This window comes from Pristiophorus japonicus, chromosome 7 (assembly GCF_044704955.1).
Source record: "Pristiophorus japonicus isolate sPriJap1 chromosome 7, sPriJap1.hap1, whole genome shotgun sequence".
Classification (NCBI taxonomy): domain Eukaryota; kingdom Metazoa; phylum Chordata; class Chondrichthyes; family Pristiophoridae; genus Pristiophorus; species Pristiophorus japonicus.
This window is the reverse complement of record NC_091983.1, coordinates 58,963,223-58,979,648: the sequence shown is the minus strand read 5'-3', so window position 1 is coordinate 58,979,648 and position 16,426 is coordinate 58,963,223. Positions and strand designations below refer to the sequence as shown.

Genomic DNA, 16,426 nt, shown 5'->3' with positions numbered 1-16,426 from the left:
GGGAGGGGGGGGGGATGAGAGATGGGGAGGGGGGGGGATGAGAGATGGGGTGGGGGGGGGGATGAGAGATGGGGATGAGAGATGGGGAGGGGGGGGGGATGAGAGATGGGGAGGGGGGGGGGATGAGAGATGGGGAGGGGGGGGGATGAGAGATGGGGAGGGGGGGGGATGAGAGATGGGGAGAGGGGGGGGATGAGAGATGGGGATGAGAGATGGGGAGGGGGGGGGATGAGAGATGGGGAGGGGGGGGGATGAGAGATGGGGAGGGGGGGGGATGAGAGATGGGGAGGGGATGAGAGATGGGGGGGGGGGGGAGATGATCCCTGACCGGGGAGGGCCGCTCTCCTGGAGCTGCTCCCCGCGGGGGTCGGTGCTGACAGTCGGGGCCGCAGTGAGTTTTCCCGGTGGGCCGGTGATGCTTCACTCGGGGCCGGGCGGACGCGGACGGGTACTCACAGCGGCCGGATCAGCAGCTGGTCGCTCTCCTCAGCCGGGATGAAACTCTCTGCTTTCCGTTTCGCGGACATGATGCGCTTCGGCACGGCGACACTTCCGGTCCCACCGCGAAATGTCCCCGCCGGGAAACTGTCTCCCCGCGGCCTCGGGACAGAGAGAGTGAGACACCCGCAGCTGCAGCAGGAATCCTTCAGAGCAAAGAGCTCAGCCTTGAGCAGCATGGGTTCAGTATTTTTGTAAAAAACCATTAAATCATTAGGTAATTCGATTTTTAAATAGTTTTCGAGTCCTCTAAATGTTGCAAGAGTTGTATAGTGTGTTGGGTGAGTGAGAGGAGCGAGGTTTGGAAGCAGGTTCTGGGCACAACTTGTGTCTATGTGTTGCTGGGCCTGTGGGGTATTGCTGCCCGCCAGCTGTGAAACAGTGTTTTACTCAAACTCTGCTCTACTTCACCCTTTCGTGCTGACCACTCGCTAGTCAATTGTTCTTCAACTAAAAGCAACAAATGCAGTTTCTTTTGAATTCAGCTTGTAGAAAATGTTTGCATTTCACTCCTGACTTTAAGAAAAATGAATGTTTTGGCATCTTCCAACACACCTTATTTATTTGATGGAGGCTCGATGTAAAGTAGACATTGCATGAAATGGATTTATGGTTGATCTTCAGTGTTTCTTACAACGTTAAAATTTGACACAATAGTCAAAAGTTAGAATCTGTGTAATCATTGTTGTGTTTCAGTTAGAAATATTTGTTTACTTAACTCTTTCTTTGAAATTTAGTTTAGTACTACCCGTGAGGCTGGTGGACTATAATTGCAATCACAAAATCAAGGTGTTTCAAGGAAGAGCATTAAGGATAAATGTTCAGATTAATTGAACATTAATATTGAGATGATCAAAGCTTCCTTGTTGGTTGTCATACCCACACTACCTGGCGTGGAACAGCACCATACAGACCAGAATAGCCCAGCTTAGTTAGTTAGCCAATGTCAACTGGGGTAGTGCAAGGTGTGCTCAGTTGAGCTGAGTAACCCTGGGTTAGGACAGGCAAAAATCATGCAAAATTCTGATCTCTTGTCCATGCCTTCTCAGGGGAACTGGACTGGTTGTTGGCCTGGGGATGAGATCACATCATCATTAATGGCAACTCTTGCGAATCAATCATACGACACGCAATTTTTAATGAAAATTTAACCCAACTTGTGATCTCACGATTCAACAGTGCAGTCTCATGTTTTTTACGTCAGGGAGTGGTGCAATGATGCTGGGCGGGAGTTGAAAAGTACGGCAGTACTCCGATTGGTCAGTGCATGGAAGCGCCGTTCCGCATTGGCCACGGAGATTAGAATGGTCCCTGGGGGCACGTGCTTTATTATTGTAAAAGACGATAGGTGAACAGTGTTGCTGGGAAAGATCAGACTTGCCTTGTCTTGTGTGCGCAGGTTAGCGCTGCCATCCGCTAACACTGGGCTGCCCATTGTACATGTAGAGGTACTCCGTGATCGCAATACACCTTGTCGAACAGTCCGTTACCAGGTTCTGCCCCTTGATGGTGCTCATTTTCTACTTTGCAGGCAGCTCCGCTGAGCCCTTAAAACCGATTGGCACCAGCCAATCAATCATGCATTCCGACCACCGTGGTCGCTGCTTTCAAGGTAAAGGAAGCACTGCGGGGTGAGAACAGTCAATTAGATTTGAGTTTTGCACAAACTAAATTAGAGATGTGCTTTTCATAGAATCATAGAAATTTGCAGCACGGAAGGAGGCCATTTCGGCCCATCGTGTCCACTACGGCACTTCAAGTGCATATCCCAAATACTTTTTAAATGTGGTGAAGATTTCTGTCTCTACCACACTTTCAGGCAGTGAGTTCCAGGCCCCTACTACCTTCTGGATGAAAACATTTCACCTCAAATCCTTTCGAAACCTCCTACCAATTACTTTAAATCTATGGCCTCTGGTTGTTGACCCCTCTACTAAGGAAATTGGGTCTTTCCTATCCACTCTTATCTAGGCCCCTCATAATTTTATACATCTCAATAAGGTCTCTCCTCAGCCTTCTCTGGTCCAAAGAATACAAACTCAGCCTATCCAATCTTTCCTCATAGCTAAAATTCTCCAGTCAAGGCAACATCCTCGTAAATCTCCTCTGTACCCTCTCTAGTGCAATCACATCTTTCCTGTAATGTGGTGACCAGAACTGCTAGCTATGGCCTAACTGGTGTTTTACACAGTTCAAGCATAACCTCCCTGCTCATGTATTCTATGCCTCGGCTAATAAAGGCAAGTAACCACCTTATCTACACGGCCTCCAGCCTGCGAGCACCATCGGAGCAGGCCGGGGAGCGGAAGGAGCAGCATGGCGGCATACCACTCCAGGGAGCAGCACGTGCTGGAGTAGGAGAGCAACGGCAGCGAACAAGGCGACTGGATTGGACGTCACCAAGATCCAGGTCGCTGATTGGAGCGTGGACAGGTACAGCAGGAGTGGCAAGAGACGTGATCGGGGCCAAGGAGAGGCATGGGTTCGGGGCCCAGCAAAGGCGAGGGCCGAGAGGCAGCACGGGCCAGCCCACACTGCGATATGTGTGCGCACTAGGTCCGTGCAATAGAGCTGTTCTCCAGTCGTCTTGGTTAATGCTATTGATAGAGGGAAAAGACCAAGGTTACATTTAAAATTTAGGAGATCTCAAGGATCCCTGGATGCAAAAAAATAGAAAAGTAAAACCCTGAAAACAGTTAGCAAAACCAGCCCAAAGGTGGTAAAGTACAAGTCAAGGTGGCCTCTTAAACACTGCAGATCCTGTTTGCCAAGCGTCTTGAATATACACTCCATGTGCTGTCCATATCCCGTCCCTAAGGTACAACACCAATATGAATGTGGAGGGATGTCTATAACAGACTGTGTACAGCATTGGCAATTTTTTGTGTAGAATACAGCAATTTTGCACTTAACTGATATAGTGAAATATCATCCACCCGAAACTCAAGAGGAGTACCCAAACATAGCTCTCTTTTCTCTTACGCAGTCCCTCGGAGTTGAGGATGACCCAAACGTAGCAATGTGGTGATAACAGGTAGAATTTTGAAAACGTTTTTTGTAAAGCATTTTTAGATGAAGTAATAGAGCTTTTATAAAGAGCTGTGACCTGTTAGAGATTAAATAAAGCCACTAATGAGGTTTATAAACCAATTGTTAAATTGATACTGGTTTATGTTTGAAAAATAATAGAAACTCAGATTGCTATGCCAAATCTCATGATTTTTAAGAATTTGTCTCATGATTTATGAGACGATGGGGTTGACATTATTGCATTGAATAGAAGGTAAGTGGATTGACAGATAACGAACGGATGGTCTATGTGATCATCTGGACTAATTTTGATTGCTTCAGGGCGTCAGACAGGAATTTTTCAGAGTTTTTTTTCCCGTTATTGACCCAAGGGTTTTCTCTTTTTTTCCCCCTCTCCCAGGAGCTTAGATGATTGGGGGGAGGGGTGATGGAGGTTGGGGCAATGTGAAGGGTAGGAAGTGTCTAGTCATGATGTTCCAGCCATCTTGAGTATGGGACAGGCTTGATGGAGCAGCCTGTCCTTTTTGTCTGTTCAGTGCCCGAGTGAGAAAATGCACATATGGACATTGAGTGAGGATGGCATCATGTTTGGCTATGATATCCCTGGTGTCCAATATGTTACCAGTACCATACTAACTTTGTGGCTTCACAATTAAGTATGGCCACTTTAGTGAGATACCAAAGGCTGCTAGGACCTGCGGAACTGTACCTGAGCAACGATTGGCTCCTTGAGAGGAGAAAATTGAGATTAAAAATCAAATAGATAAGTCTATTAAAAAGCTGTTGGATGAGTGAGAAGAATCATCGATGACTGGTAGATTTGAGAGGATGTCCAGACAGAGTAAGACTTTATGATATAGTGATACCCAACTGCAGAACATGTGTTGCATATAATGTTGGGCAAATTCTAGGTGTGACATTTTCAATTAAAAGCCTTATTTTTGAGGTGTTCACTTATACCAAAACATAGATGCATCCATCACATTGGCAGCTGGCAACGGCAAAGGCAGTAAATGTGATTGTCTGTCTGTTTGTCTTCCTTATTCTTTGTTTTTTTTCTTTCTCTCTTCATAGCCTGTTTGGCTGTGGGATTTACAAATGTTTTCTCCTACATTCTGCTTCTTTGTCTTGCTCTCCAGCAAAAGAAAACAAGAGGAATCCTGAAATTTACCATCAGTCCGTACAAGTGTAAGATTGCAGTTTTTAATTAGAAGAATGGGAGAGTGTGATCTCCTACTGAATGCCAGAGAATTGTTAAGTCTGTAGACATATGGTTGGTGAGTGGCTACCAGAAAACCTGCAGTGACACAACAACAACTTGCATTTATATAACACCTTTAACGTAGCAAAATGTCTTGAGGCTCTTCACAGGAGTGTTATCGGACAAAATTTGACACTGAGCCACATGGGATATGAGGCTAAAAGCTTGATCAAAGAGGTAGATTTTAAAGGAGTGACTTAAAGGAGGAGAGAGAGGCTTAGGCAGGGAATTCCAGAGCCTATGGTTCAGGCAGCTGAAGGCACAGCGACTAAAATATCGGGGATGTGGAAGAGGCCAGATATCTTGGAGGGTTGTAGGGCTGGAGGGGGTACAGAGATAGGGAGGGGTGAGGTCATAGAGGGATTTGAAAACAAGGATGAGAATTTCAAAATCGAGTTGTTGCCGGACTGGGATCCAATGTAGGTCAGCGAGCACATGGGTGATGGGTGAATGGGACTTGCTGCGAATTAGGACAGTAGCGTTTCGGATGAGTTTAAGTAGGGTGGAAGATGGGAGGCTAGCCATGGGAGCATTGGACTAGTCCAGTCTAGAGCTGAGGCAGGGGCAACGACACGTGATGTTACGGAGGTGGAAGTAGACGATCTTGGTGATGGAGCGGATATGTGGTTGGAAGTTCATCTCAGGGTCAAATATGATACCAAGATTGCGAATAGTCTGGTTCAGCCTCAGACAGTAACCAGGAAGAGGGATGAAGTCGGTGGCTAAGGAATGGAGTTTGTGACGCAGACCAAAGACAATGGCTTCGGTCTTCCCAGTAATTAGTTGGAGGAAATTTCTATTCATCCAATACTGGATGTTGGATATACAGCGTTAAACATCAGACAGTGGCGGGGTCAATAGAGGTGGTGGTGAGGTAGAGCTGTTTGGACACACACAGGATATGTGTAATGAAACAAACTTTAATCACCATGCTACTATACTGTATGTTACAGTCCGTACTATCACAGAATCAAAGTGACTTTGACAGCTGCTAACTGCTGTGCAGTGCCTGCCCTGGAGTAGCTACAGGTCAGCTTGCAACATGCAAAACAGCTGTCACAGCCTCTCTGGTGGAATTTAGCCTGCACATACATTGTTTCTCCAACACATTCAGGTTAACTCTGATACCTATATATTTGAGAGGGCAATGGCAGGTAGGTGCATTCCTATCATAATCTGACTTGCCTAACATCCCTATGTTACTCCTCCTCCTCCTGGCAAATACCACAAGTAAAGAGGAATTCCCAAAAGACACTTTGGCTGTAACTTACAGTTGTTTTTTCAATGGCCAATTTATAAGGGCAGTTGCAAAGCAGTGTATTCCTGACACAAAGAGCCTGGAAAATAGTGTTGGTGTTTCAATAATACTACTTATTCAGCATTACTATGTTAAAATAAAACATTTTGGTGGGAGCTTCCTGCACTGTTAATATTTCCACTGTAACTGATCTCTACCCATGTTTCTGATCCTCATGCCCTGATTGCTCACACTCCAGAGGAGTTATGGTGATGGAAAAACCGGCCCTTTTTCAGTCATTAAAACCAAAGAAAAGTGACTATTTTGTCACTGTACATTTGGATGGATTTTCAGGATATGGGGGAGGGGGAAGAGAAAGAAAAGCTGCATCTGGTTTCCAATCCGACACCCATCAGCAGTGGAAAAGTGCGAATGCCTATTACTAACTTCTATACATACCACTGGCATTCAGGACTGCAAAGGATATCAATCAACACTAAGAATATGATAGATGTTTACTGGAATATAAACTAATAGTCCAGATAATTTAATGGAACCTGTCTGCATTCCACAGATGGCATTTTGAATGGGCTAGACCCACAGTGATCTATCATCGATCATCTATCCCGCATACTTACTCTCAATGTTGCAACCAGGCATCTTTTTTATTGAAAACTTCAAACATTTATTGCAGTTTAAAAAAAAAACTTTGTTTGAGAAAGGATTTATAAAAATGGAAGTTACAACTGAAACACAAGATGTTCGAGGGGACATGTATCTGCAGCATATTGTGTATATACTGTGGTACATGATTGCTTTAATATTGTGACTAGCTTGGGGCACCACAGCTGTCCTCAGTTACGGAACGGCTTTGTGCCGCTGAGAGAAGTTTCCCTGTGGTTCAGAGAGCAATGGGCACTTGGCTGATATTTTTAAGAAAGGCAGACATTCAGATACAGGTTATACCACAGATATAGTAAATTAGAATGTTCAGTAATAGACTGACCCAAGTGCAAATGTTGAACCTTCATCCAACCAGCACACATTTGTGATGCAACTGTGGCAGCGAGCTGGTACCTAATTAAGCTTGGTTAATGTAGAAATCCCAGCATATGCTCTATAAAGTATTTGGGAATCTCCATCCTGATGCACAATAGGACCTGTGCCCAGAGAGCTCATAGTTTGGGACAGCCTGAAAATAATATGAGATGTATACTATATCACCATGTTCTCTCCTGCAGTTTGTGAATACTTACGGGAACATTATAGAGAGAATTCAATGCAATTTTCTGCAGGATTTGTATTTGCATATTGTTTGTATAAATGGAGACGGAGTAGGCTGTCTTCCTGCACCTTCTCCCACTCCTCATTGAGGTCTCACTGCCAGAGTTGTCCGCCTTCTACATGTTGATAAAAACTTGGTATAAGTTGGATATCATCAGTAGTGTCCAAATGATTTTCATGATATATAAAGAATGTTTTGTCTGTTTCACAGGTTTATCTGGTTTAAAAAAAAAATGGTGAGAAATGTTTCGGAAAGGAAAGAAACGGCACAGCAGTAGCAGTTCTCAAGGCAGTGAAATCAGCACTAAAAGCAAGGTAGGCTTTCATTGCCAACGTATACCCCATCAGGCTTTGACTAATGTTACCAAAGATACAAAACCATTTGCTTTAGTTTATAAGTTGTTACTACATAATTAAAAAAGGTGCAAAATTATAGGCTTTAAAGATGTGTTTCTCATCTGTTGATAATGTCTGTGAGTAAAACGGACTGCTTTATATAAATGTTCAATACACACGTGGAGAAATGCTGTGAAGGCCATTTGCTCAAAACATGGTAAAACGTTGAGTCACAGCCCTCTACCCAGTGTTTCTGTGGTTCAAGAATATTACTTATTAATTAACCTATAACCTATAATTTCTACTTATGCAGCTCGATGTCAAATTTTCTATCTCATAATACTCCTGTGAAGCACCTTGTGACGTTTCACTATGTTAAAGGTGCTATATAAATACAAGTAGTTGTTGTTATAACCTTTTCAAAGATCTCCAGTCAGTAGTTTAACACCAAATCTTTGTTGGTGTTCCTTGCTTACATGTAAATTATGCGTTGTAATTGTATTGTAATTTATCTTTTCATGGCCTCTGTAATACCGGTTGACTATACAGTTTTGTTCCCCTGTTGACTATACAGGAAGTTCCAATTCCTGTTTCACCCTCATAATATTCATCAGCCCTAATGTTTTATTCAAAAAGGATTCTCTAATTATCACAAAACTTGCTAAGTGACCATCTCTTCTCAATTTTCGAAATTGAGTTTACTGGAAGTCCCATATGCATTGTGACCTCACTGCCTTTGTGGGTAGATGCACTGGTCGATGTGGCATTGACTCATGCAGAAAGGGTCTGTACTAAATTAGCTGAGATCAGTTGGGGTGCTACAATTAACCTCTGCACTCCTGAACAAGGGAGATAAGTCAGCTTGGAATTCCACTCCTGTGCATCATCTAGTGATCCTTGCGGAAAATGCATGTGTGTGGGTTCCAGATGAGCACAGCCCTTCGTGGCACCTCCAATTCTGGCCTCTTGAGCATCCCCGATTTTAATTGCTCCGCCATTCAGTTGCCAAGACCCTAAGCTCTGGATTCCCTCCCTATGCCTCTCCACTTCTTTTTCATCCTTTAAGATGGTCCTTAAAACCTACCTCTTTGACCAAGCTTTTGATCATCTGTCCTAATATCTTCTTGCATGGCTTGGTGTCAAATTTTGTTTGGTAGCCCTCCTGTGAAGTGGCTTGGAACATTTTACTACGTTAAGGACGCTATATAAATACAGTCCTCATCCACCATCACCCTCCTCTGCCTGGCTGAACTTGTTCTGACATTGAACAACAACTCTTTTGACTCCACTCACTTTCTCCAAATAAAAGGTGTTGCTATGGGAAACTGCATGGGTCCTAGCTATGTTTGCCTTTTTGTGGGATATGTAGAACATTCTTTGTTCCAGTCCTGCTCAGGTTCCCTCCGTCATCTCCTCCGGTACATTGATAACTATCGGTGCCATTTCCTGCTCTTGCCTCGCAATGGAAAATTTCATTCACTTTGCTTCCAATTTCCACCCTTCCCTCACCTTTACATGGTCCATCTTGAACTCTTCCCTTCCTCGACATCTCTGTCTCCTTTTCTGGGGATAGGCTTCGACCAACATCCACGCTCAACATCCGTGACACCCTGGTCCACGGCTCATTCACCCCCTCCCCTTCCCGTGCAAGCGTAGGAGATGCAACACCTGCCCTTTTACCTGCTCCCTTCCCACCGTCCAGGGCCCCAAACACTCTTCCTTGCAATTTAGCATATTGTATTCGCTGCTCACGATGCAGTCTCCTCTACATTGGGGAGACAAAATGTACATTTGGTGACCGCTTTGCGGACCACCTCTGTTCAATTCGCAAGCGTAAACCCGAGCTTCCGTCACCTGTCACTTTAATTTTCCGCTACACTCCCACTCTGACCTTTCTGCCCTCGGTTTCTTGCACTGTTCCAACGAAGCTCAACGTAAGCTTGAGGAACAGCACCTCATCTTTCGATTAGGCACTTTATAGCCTTCTGGACTCAACATCGAGTTCAACAATTTCAGATCATAACCTCTGCCCCTATTTTTTCATACGCCAGGTGTTGATGATTCTGCTATTCTCATTTCCATCTCTTCTAGTCTCATCTTTTGTTTCATTACTTGTCTCATTACCATCTCCTTTTGCATTGTACAATCATCCCTTTTGTCATTTAATCACTCCGGCCTTGCACCCTAGCACAGACCTTTCCTTTTCTGGAAAATTTGGATTTCCAGAAAGCATTCGATAAGGTGCCACACAAAAGATTACTGCACAAGATAAGAGCTCACGAGGTTGGCGGTAATATATTAGCATGGATAGAGGATGGGCTGACTAACAGAAAACAGAGAGTCGGGATAAATGGTTAATTTTCAGGTTGGCAAACTGTAACTAGTGGGGTGCCACAGGGATCAGAGCTGGGGCCTCAACTATTTACAATTTATATTAATGACTTGGATGAAGGGACCGATTGTAACGTAGCCAAATTTGCTGATGATACAAAGATAGCATGTTGTGAGGAGAACGCAAACAATCTACAAAGGGATAGAGATAGGCTCAGTGAATGGGCAAAACTTTTGCAGATGGACTATAATGTGGGAAAATGTGAGGTTATCCACTTTGGTAGGAAAAATAAAAAAGCAAATTATTAAATGGGGAGCGATTACAAAATGTTGTAGTACAGAGGGATCTGGGGGTTCTTGTGCATGAAACGCAAAAGGTTAGCATGCAGGTACATCAAGTAATCAGGAAGGCAAATGGAATGCTGGTTTTTATTGCAAAGAGGATGGAATATAAAAGTAGGGAAGTCCTGCTACAACTGTACAGGGCGTTGGTAAGACCACACCTGGAGTACTGCGTAGTTTTGGTCTCCTTATTTAAGGAAGGATATACTTGCATTGGAGGCTGTTCAGAGAAGGTTCACTAGGTTGGTTCCTGAGATGAAGGGGTTGTCATATGAAGAAAGGTTGGGCCTATACTCATTGGAGTTTAGAAGAATGAGAGGTGATCTTATTGAAATGTATAAGATTCTGAGGGGGCTCGACAGGGTAGATGCAGAGAGGATGTTTCCCCTCATGGGGGAAATCTAGTACTAGGGGGCATAGTTTAAAATAAAAATGAGGAGGAATTTTTTCTCTGAGGATTGTGAATCTTTGGAATTCTCTACCCCAGAGAGCTGTGGAGGCTGGGGTTTTGAATATATTTAAGGTGGAGATAGACAGATTTTTGAATGATAAGGGAGTCAAGAGTTATGGGGAGTGGGTGGGGACATGGAGTTGAGGCCAGGATCACATCAGCCATGGTCTTATTAAATGGCGGAGCAGGCTCGAAGGGCCAAATGGCCTACTCCTGCTCCTATTTCTTATGTTCTTCTTCCCCACCTCTTTACTTGCTTAAAATCTGTTACCTCTCTAACATTTTCCAGTTCTGACGAAAGGTCATCGACCTGAAACATTAACTCAGTTTCTCTTTCCACAGACCGGCTGAGTATTTCCAGCATTTTCTGTTTCTATTCTATATGAATACAGATTGTTGTTGTTGTTGCTAGTGGCAATCAGGAATGGTCCATTGCTTTCTACCTATCAGTAGCAGGGGGACGAGAAGGCCAGTCCTTAACAAGAAATTTAAGCAGAAACAAGCCAAATCTGGTTGGTCTTATTTCTGTGATCAATTATCAACTGTTATACAGCAAGAGAATACTGAGAGTGCAGATGATGATTAGTTTCAGTCTTAGGGGTGGAGGATTGGCCCTCTCATGGTAAAAGGACACTGTACCTGTTGGTACCTGAAGGTTGCTGAGTCCTGATTGAAAATGAAGCCACAATAAATAAGATATTCTGGGCAAATATTAGCCTGTAACTTTGTTTTGATTTCTGTTGTTCTGAGGAGGAAATGACAGTTAGGACGGGCCTGAAATTCGGGTCGGAGGCTCCCTTCGGACGAACGCCTCTGACCCGAGAATGTTTTACGAAATTACCTGGTGGTGCCGGAGGCGATTCTTCCTGCACTCCGGAGCGCGTCCCTGTCCTTGAGGTTCGCAGGAAGAAGGTGGAGTCAAGTGTGACTAGCCAACCATTCACGGTACAGTATTCTCACTGATAGCATTGGGAACTCCGTATCTCTGAGTTCTTATTGCTATCAATGAGAAAAAAAACAAAACACATTAAACACAACATAAAATAAAACGAACACCTCACATAATTAAAATTAATTGAAATTAAAGCTAATTAAATGTTTTAGAAAAAAATATATATTTTGGGTATTTTTTTTTAAAGTGTTTTAATAGGGTTTAAAATAAACTTACCTTAGTGGACAGGGTTTTTAAACATAAAAATGTGTATTTAAATGTAATTTTTATATGTTTTAAAACTCTTACGCTGGTAAAAGTAGGCTGCACCTGCTTTTACCAGGCGCAAGAGTTTTAAGGACATTCGCTGGGCAAGAGTTAGGCCAATAGCCCAATTTCGCCCGCGCGAATGTCCTGGCTGCGGGAGTGCGTTCGATCTGTCAAGCCAAAACTTGACAGATCGGAAAAGCTGGTTTTCGACGCATGCGCATAAAAAACGACTTTTGCAGGGCCTCACTGTATTCCGTACGGACCCAGCGAGGCCGGAATTTTAGCCCCGACGTGTTACAAATTAGGAATAATTTTTGTGACCCATCGAAACTGCAACAGGAGATCTCAGAAAAGCAGCGCAGTAGCTCAGACAGGGAGTAAAAGATTATAACTGAAAAATTAACTTTTCATTTAAGTTAACAGAATTTAGTAAAATTTGCACCTCCTACATTTTTAAGTTGCAGTATCATCGTGCCACAGCTGGAGTTGCTTGAACAATTTCCAACTCTCGGTCATTGTTTTTCTAGAGGGGTTTTTGAGGGGTATGCTAATAGCCATTGCTCATTTTTCTACTTGATCTTTAAGACACTGAGAATTGTCATTTTCTGCCTGTGCTGTTGAACCTGGTAATTCAGTTCAATCAGATATCCATTTTGATTCTTTTTATAATCTAGCCCTAATGCAAGTGTCAGATGAATTATTTAAAAGTGGGATACAAAGTGTTTCCACAGTACAATCTTCATATTCTCCTGTCACGCATGTCTTCCTAAATACCATGTATAGACAATGCTGTGAACAAAAAGGGTAACCCTTAAGATGCTTGTGTGGATGTGCAAAACACTACCCAGGTAGTAAATGTACCATTTGTGGATTTATAAGTTTAAACCTCTTAACGTCTGTTGTGTGTTTTCTTTATCCAGTCAGTAGATTCCAGTTTGGGTGGTCTTTCTAGGTCTAGTACAGTGGCTAGTCTTGATACAGACTCCACAAAGAGCTCAGGTATTGTACTGCAAAATTCTTCAATCTTTAATTATACTGTAAATGACAGTTCTGATATACTGTAATATGTGTAATATTGAAAACCCCCTTCTGTTCTCAGACTCGGGCTGCTAGCTTTTTTAATAATAGTCAAAATAGCAGGTGACAGATCAAGATTCCCATCATTTTGCTACAAATGTTCTATTTGTGACTTAAAAATTGTCAACACCATAGCAACGTGTTGCTACGAAGATACCATTTAGATTGTTGCAAAACTCTTGATGTCTCATAATTTAAGCAGATAATTTGCTGGTACAGTCTCACACTGATTAATCAGCAGGTAAATGCACCAAGTTATGTGACTCTAAGCCATGTGGAATAGAAAGATCCCACATCCTATTCTAGTTCTGTGCTAAGTTGGGCAATTTTTGCGGGGGCGGGTTGTTGCTGCTACAATTGACCTCCATATCCAGGTTATTGAGGGGGAAATGGATCAGGGTACCCATTCCAAATAGCTAGTGAACCTGCTGGAAACAGAAAGTTGGGACAAGTTTCATTCAGGAGAATTTTTTAGCTGACTTCACCATTAGAAAGATTTAAAAAAATTATTAAAACGATTACTCTCTCCCACGCTGGCCGGTCCCCCTGGAACAGCCCACATCTTCGCTCCCTCAAGTCAAAAGGGCACAGACTTGAACAGGTGTGGCAGACAACTGGTTTAACCATTCACTGCCAGATCTGGCTCGAACACATAAAACATTACCGGTTACTACTATTGTCTACAAAAACTGTTCACTATTCCAGGATCATTCTGGATTGCAAAAATAACCCCCGGGTACTATTCTCTATTTCTAACGGTCTCCTTAAACCGCTCTCCCCTGTCTCCACCACACTCACCTCCAACAACAAGTGTGAAAGTCTCAAACATTGAGACCATCCGATCAGCTGCCTCCGAGTTCTCTTTCTTCCCCTAGGGCCAAACTTCACCTGAGCCTCCCGCCTGCCCTAGCCCTAAACTCACATCTTTCTCTAGTTTCTCTGTGATCTCTCCTCTTGGTCTCTCCAAACTCAACTTGTCTATGAGACCCACTTCCTGTTCCTTTGATCTACTTCCCAATAAACTGCTGACCACCTAATTTCCTTTTTTGTCTCCCGTGTTAGCTGATATTGTTAACGGTTCTCTCTCCTCGGGTACTGTTCCCCTCTCCTTTAAATCTGCTGTCATCACCCCTCTCAAAAAAACAACCCTTGACCCCACTTTGCTTGCTCGCTGTCGCCCCATCTCCAACCTCCCTTTCCAGTCCAAAGTGTTGTCACCTCCCAAATCCCTTCAATCTGGTTCTCATCCCTACCACAGTACCGAAATGGCTCTCATCAAAGTCACAAATTACATCCTTTGTGAGTGTGACAAAGGTAAACTATCCCTCCTCGTCCTCCTGGACCTGTCTGCAGCCTTTGACACAGTTGACCACTCCATCCTCCTCCAACACCTCTCCACCAATGTCCAGCTAGGTGGGACTGCACTCGCCTGGTTCCATTCTTATCTATCTAATCGTAGCCAGAAAATCTCCTGCAATGGCTTCTCTTCCCGCTCCCGCATTGTTACCTCTGCTGTCCCCCCAAGGATCTGTCCTTGGCCCCCTCATTTCTTATCTACATACTGCCCCTTGGCGATATCATCCGAAAACACAGAGTCAGTTTCCACATGTACACTGACGACACCCAGATGTACCTCTCCTCCACTTCTCTCGACCCCTGTTTGGTAATTAAATTGTCAGATTGCTTGTCATATATCCAGTACTGGATGAACAGAAATTTCTCCAATTAAACATTGGGAAGACCGAAGCCATTATCTTTGGTCCCCATCACAAACTGCATTACCTAACCACTGACTCCATCCCTCTCCCTAGTATCAATCTGAGGGTGAACAAGACTGCTCACAGCCTAGGTGTCATATTTGACCTTGAAATGAGTTTCCAGCCACATATCCGCGGCATAACTAAACCACCTTTTTCCACCTCTGTAACATTGCCTGCCTCCAGCCCTGCCTCAGCTCTTCTGCTGCTGAAACGCTCAATCTTGCCTTTGTTACCTCTAGACTTGACTACTTCAACTCACTTCTGGCTGGCCTCCCACATTCTACACTAGGTAAACTTGAGGTCATCCAAAACTCAGTAGCCCGTGTCATCACGCGCACCAAGTCACGATCACCCATCACCCCTGTATTTTCTGACCTATATTGGCCTCGATTTCAAAATTCTCATCATTGTTTACAAATCACTCCATGGACTTGCCCTTTCCTATCTCTGTAATCATTTTCAGCCTCACAACCCTACAAGATGTCTGCGCTCCTCAAATTATGCCCTCTTGAACATCCCTCATTATAACTGCTCAACTATCGGTGGCCGTGCCTTCAGCTGTTTGGGTCCTAAGCTCTGTAACTTCCTCCCAAACCTCTCTGCCTCTCTACCCTCCTTTAAGATGCTCCTTAAAACCTACCTTTTTAACCAAGCTTTTTGTCATATGCCTTAATTTCTTTTGTCGCTTGCTGTCAAATTTATCTGTTTTTTCCTGTAGCACTGTTGCGAAACACCTTGGGACATTTTACTATGTTAAAGGCGCTATATAAATAAAAATTATTATTATTAGAGTAATGTAAACAGATCCATGAGGAATAAGGAAGACCGAGGAGTTGAGACTACAGAAGGAAGACAAAATGAAAATGTGTCAACAGATGGGTGAACAGTAGGAAGACTAAGTAGATTCTCCGAGAATAATATTTAAAGCCCTTTTAATGTTAAAAAGTCTCCATCCCTCACACTCCTAAAAAAATTCCCCGTCTCTCTGTGCTACATAGCTTTCACCGGTGGTTGCCGGAATGTAACTTTCTCTTAGGTTTTTGCCATTGTCACACATGAGCCTCCAATCTCATCTTCCCCTAAGAAATAATCAGACTAACCTTTTGTGTTTCCTGTGCATCCATTCTGTTAAAACCAAAACTAACAAAGGACATTGACTCCTCTAGGGACCCAATTTCTGGAAGCATTTATAGCTGCTCTTTATGACTAACATTTTATGACAGACTTCTCTAGCAAGCCTACGCATAATGCATTTTAGACAAATGTTGAGTGCAGAGGCTTTTAATGTGGTTCAGCCAAAAATCGTGATAAGTGAAAGTGCTGAACTACAGCATTTATTAAAGTGTTTACTTCTGGGATTTAGCAGGTCTTGTTTGACAATTTCAGTAGGAGATTTAGCTGTTAGTGTATTATGTACAAAATAGTTTTCTTTTAAAGAAATAAAAATCTGTTGCTTCAAAAGGGCCTCCTGGTGGGTCAGTTGAGAAGCAGCATCGATCTTCATTTAGATGTTCAGAATGAGTGAGTTCGGGAGGGGAGAGAGAGAGTTCGGGGGAGAGTGAGTCCGAGAGTTCAGGAGAGAGTGAGAGAGAGATCGAGAAAGCGAGTCCAAGAGTTT

At 43.5% G+C, this 16,426-nt stretch overlaps 2 protein-coding genes across 5 annotated transcripts in view; one reads left to right on the top strand and one right to left on the bottom strand.

Moving 5' to 3' along the window:
- cpsf3 (cleavage and polyadenylation specific factor 3) overlaps window positions 1-564 on the bottom strand; it is a 31,436-nt gene extending 30,872 nt beyond the window's left edge. Inside the window, exon 1 of the mRNA XM_070884967.1 lies at window positions 457-564. Within this exon, the coding sequence (XP_070741068.1) occupies window positions 457-527 (71 nt within the window). The 5' untranslated portion in view covers window positions 528-564. The remainder of the gene's footprint in view (window positions 1-456) is intronic.
- Window positions 565-607: 43 nt separating this feature from the next.
- Window positions 608-16,426, top strand: part of itgb1bp1 (integrin beta 1 binding protein 1) — a 58,897-nt gene continuing 43,078 nt past the window's right edge. The window contains exons 1-5 of one of the 4 annotated variants that reach the window (XM_070884367.1): window positions 608-715; window positions 3,485-3,532; window positions 4,668-4,805; window positions 7,522-7,625; window positions 12,892-12,970. In XM_070884367.1, the coding sequence (XP_070740468.1) occupies window positions 7,554-7,625; window positions 12,892-12,970 (151 nt within the window). In that variant the 5' untranslated portion in view covers window positions 608-715; window positions 3,485-3,532; window positions 4,668-4,805; window positions 7,522-7,553. Of the gene's footprint in view, window positions 716-2,780; window positions 2,932-3,484; window positions 3,533-4,667; window positions 4,806-7,521; window positions 7,626-12,891; window positions 12,971-16,426 lie in introns of those variants that run through there. The other 3 variants (XM_070884366.1, XM_070884368.1, XM_070884369.1) reach the window with 3 other exon arrangements.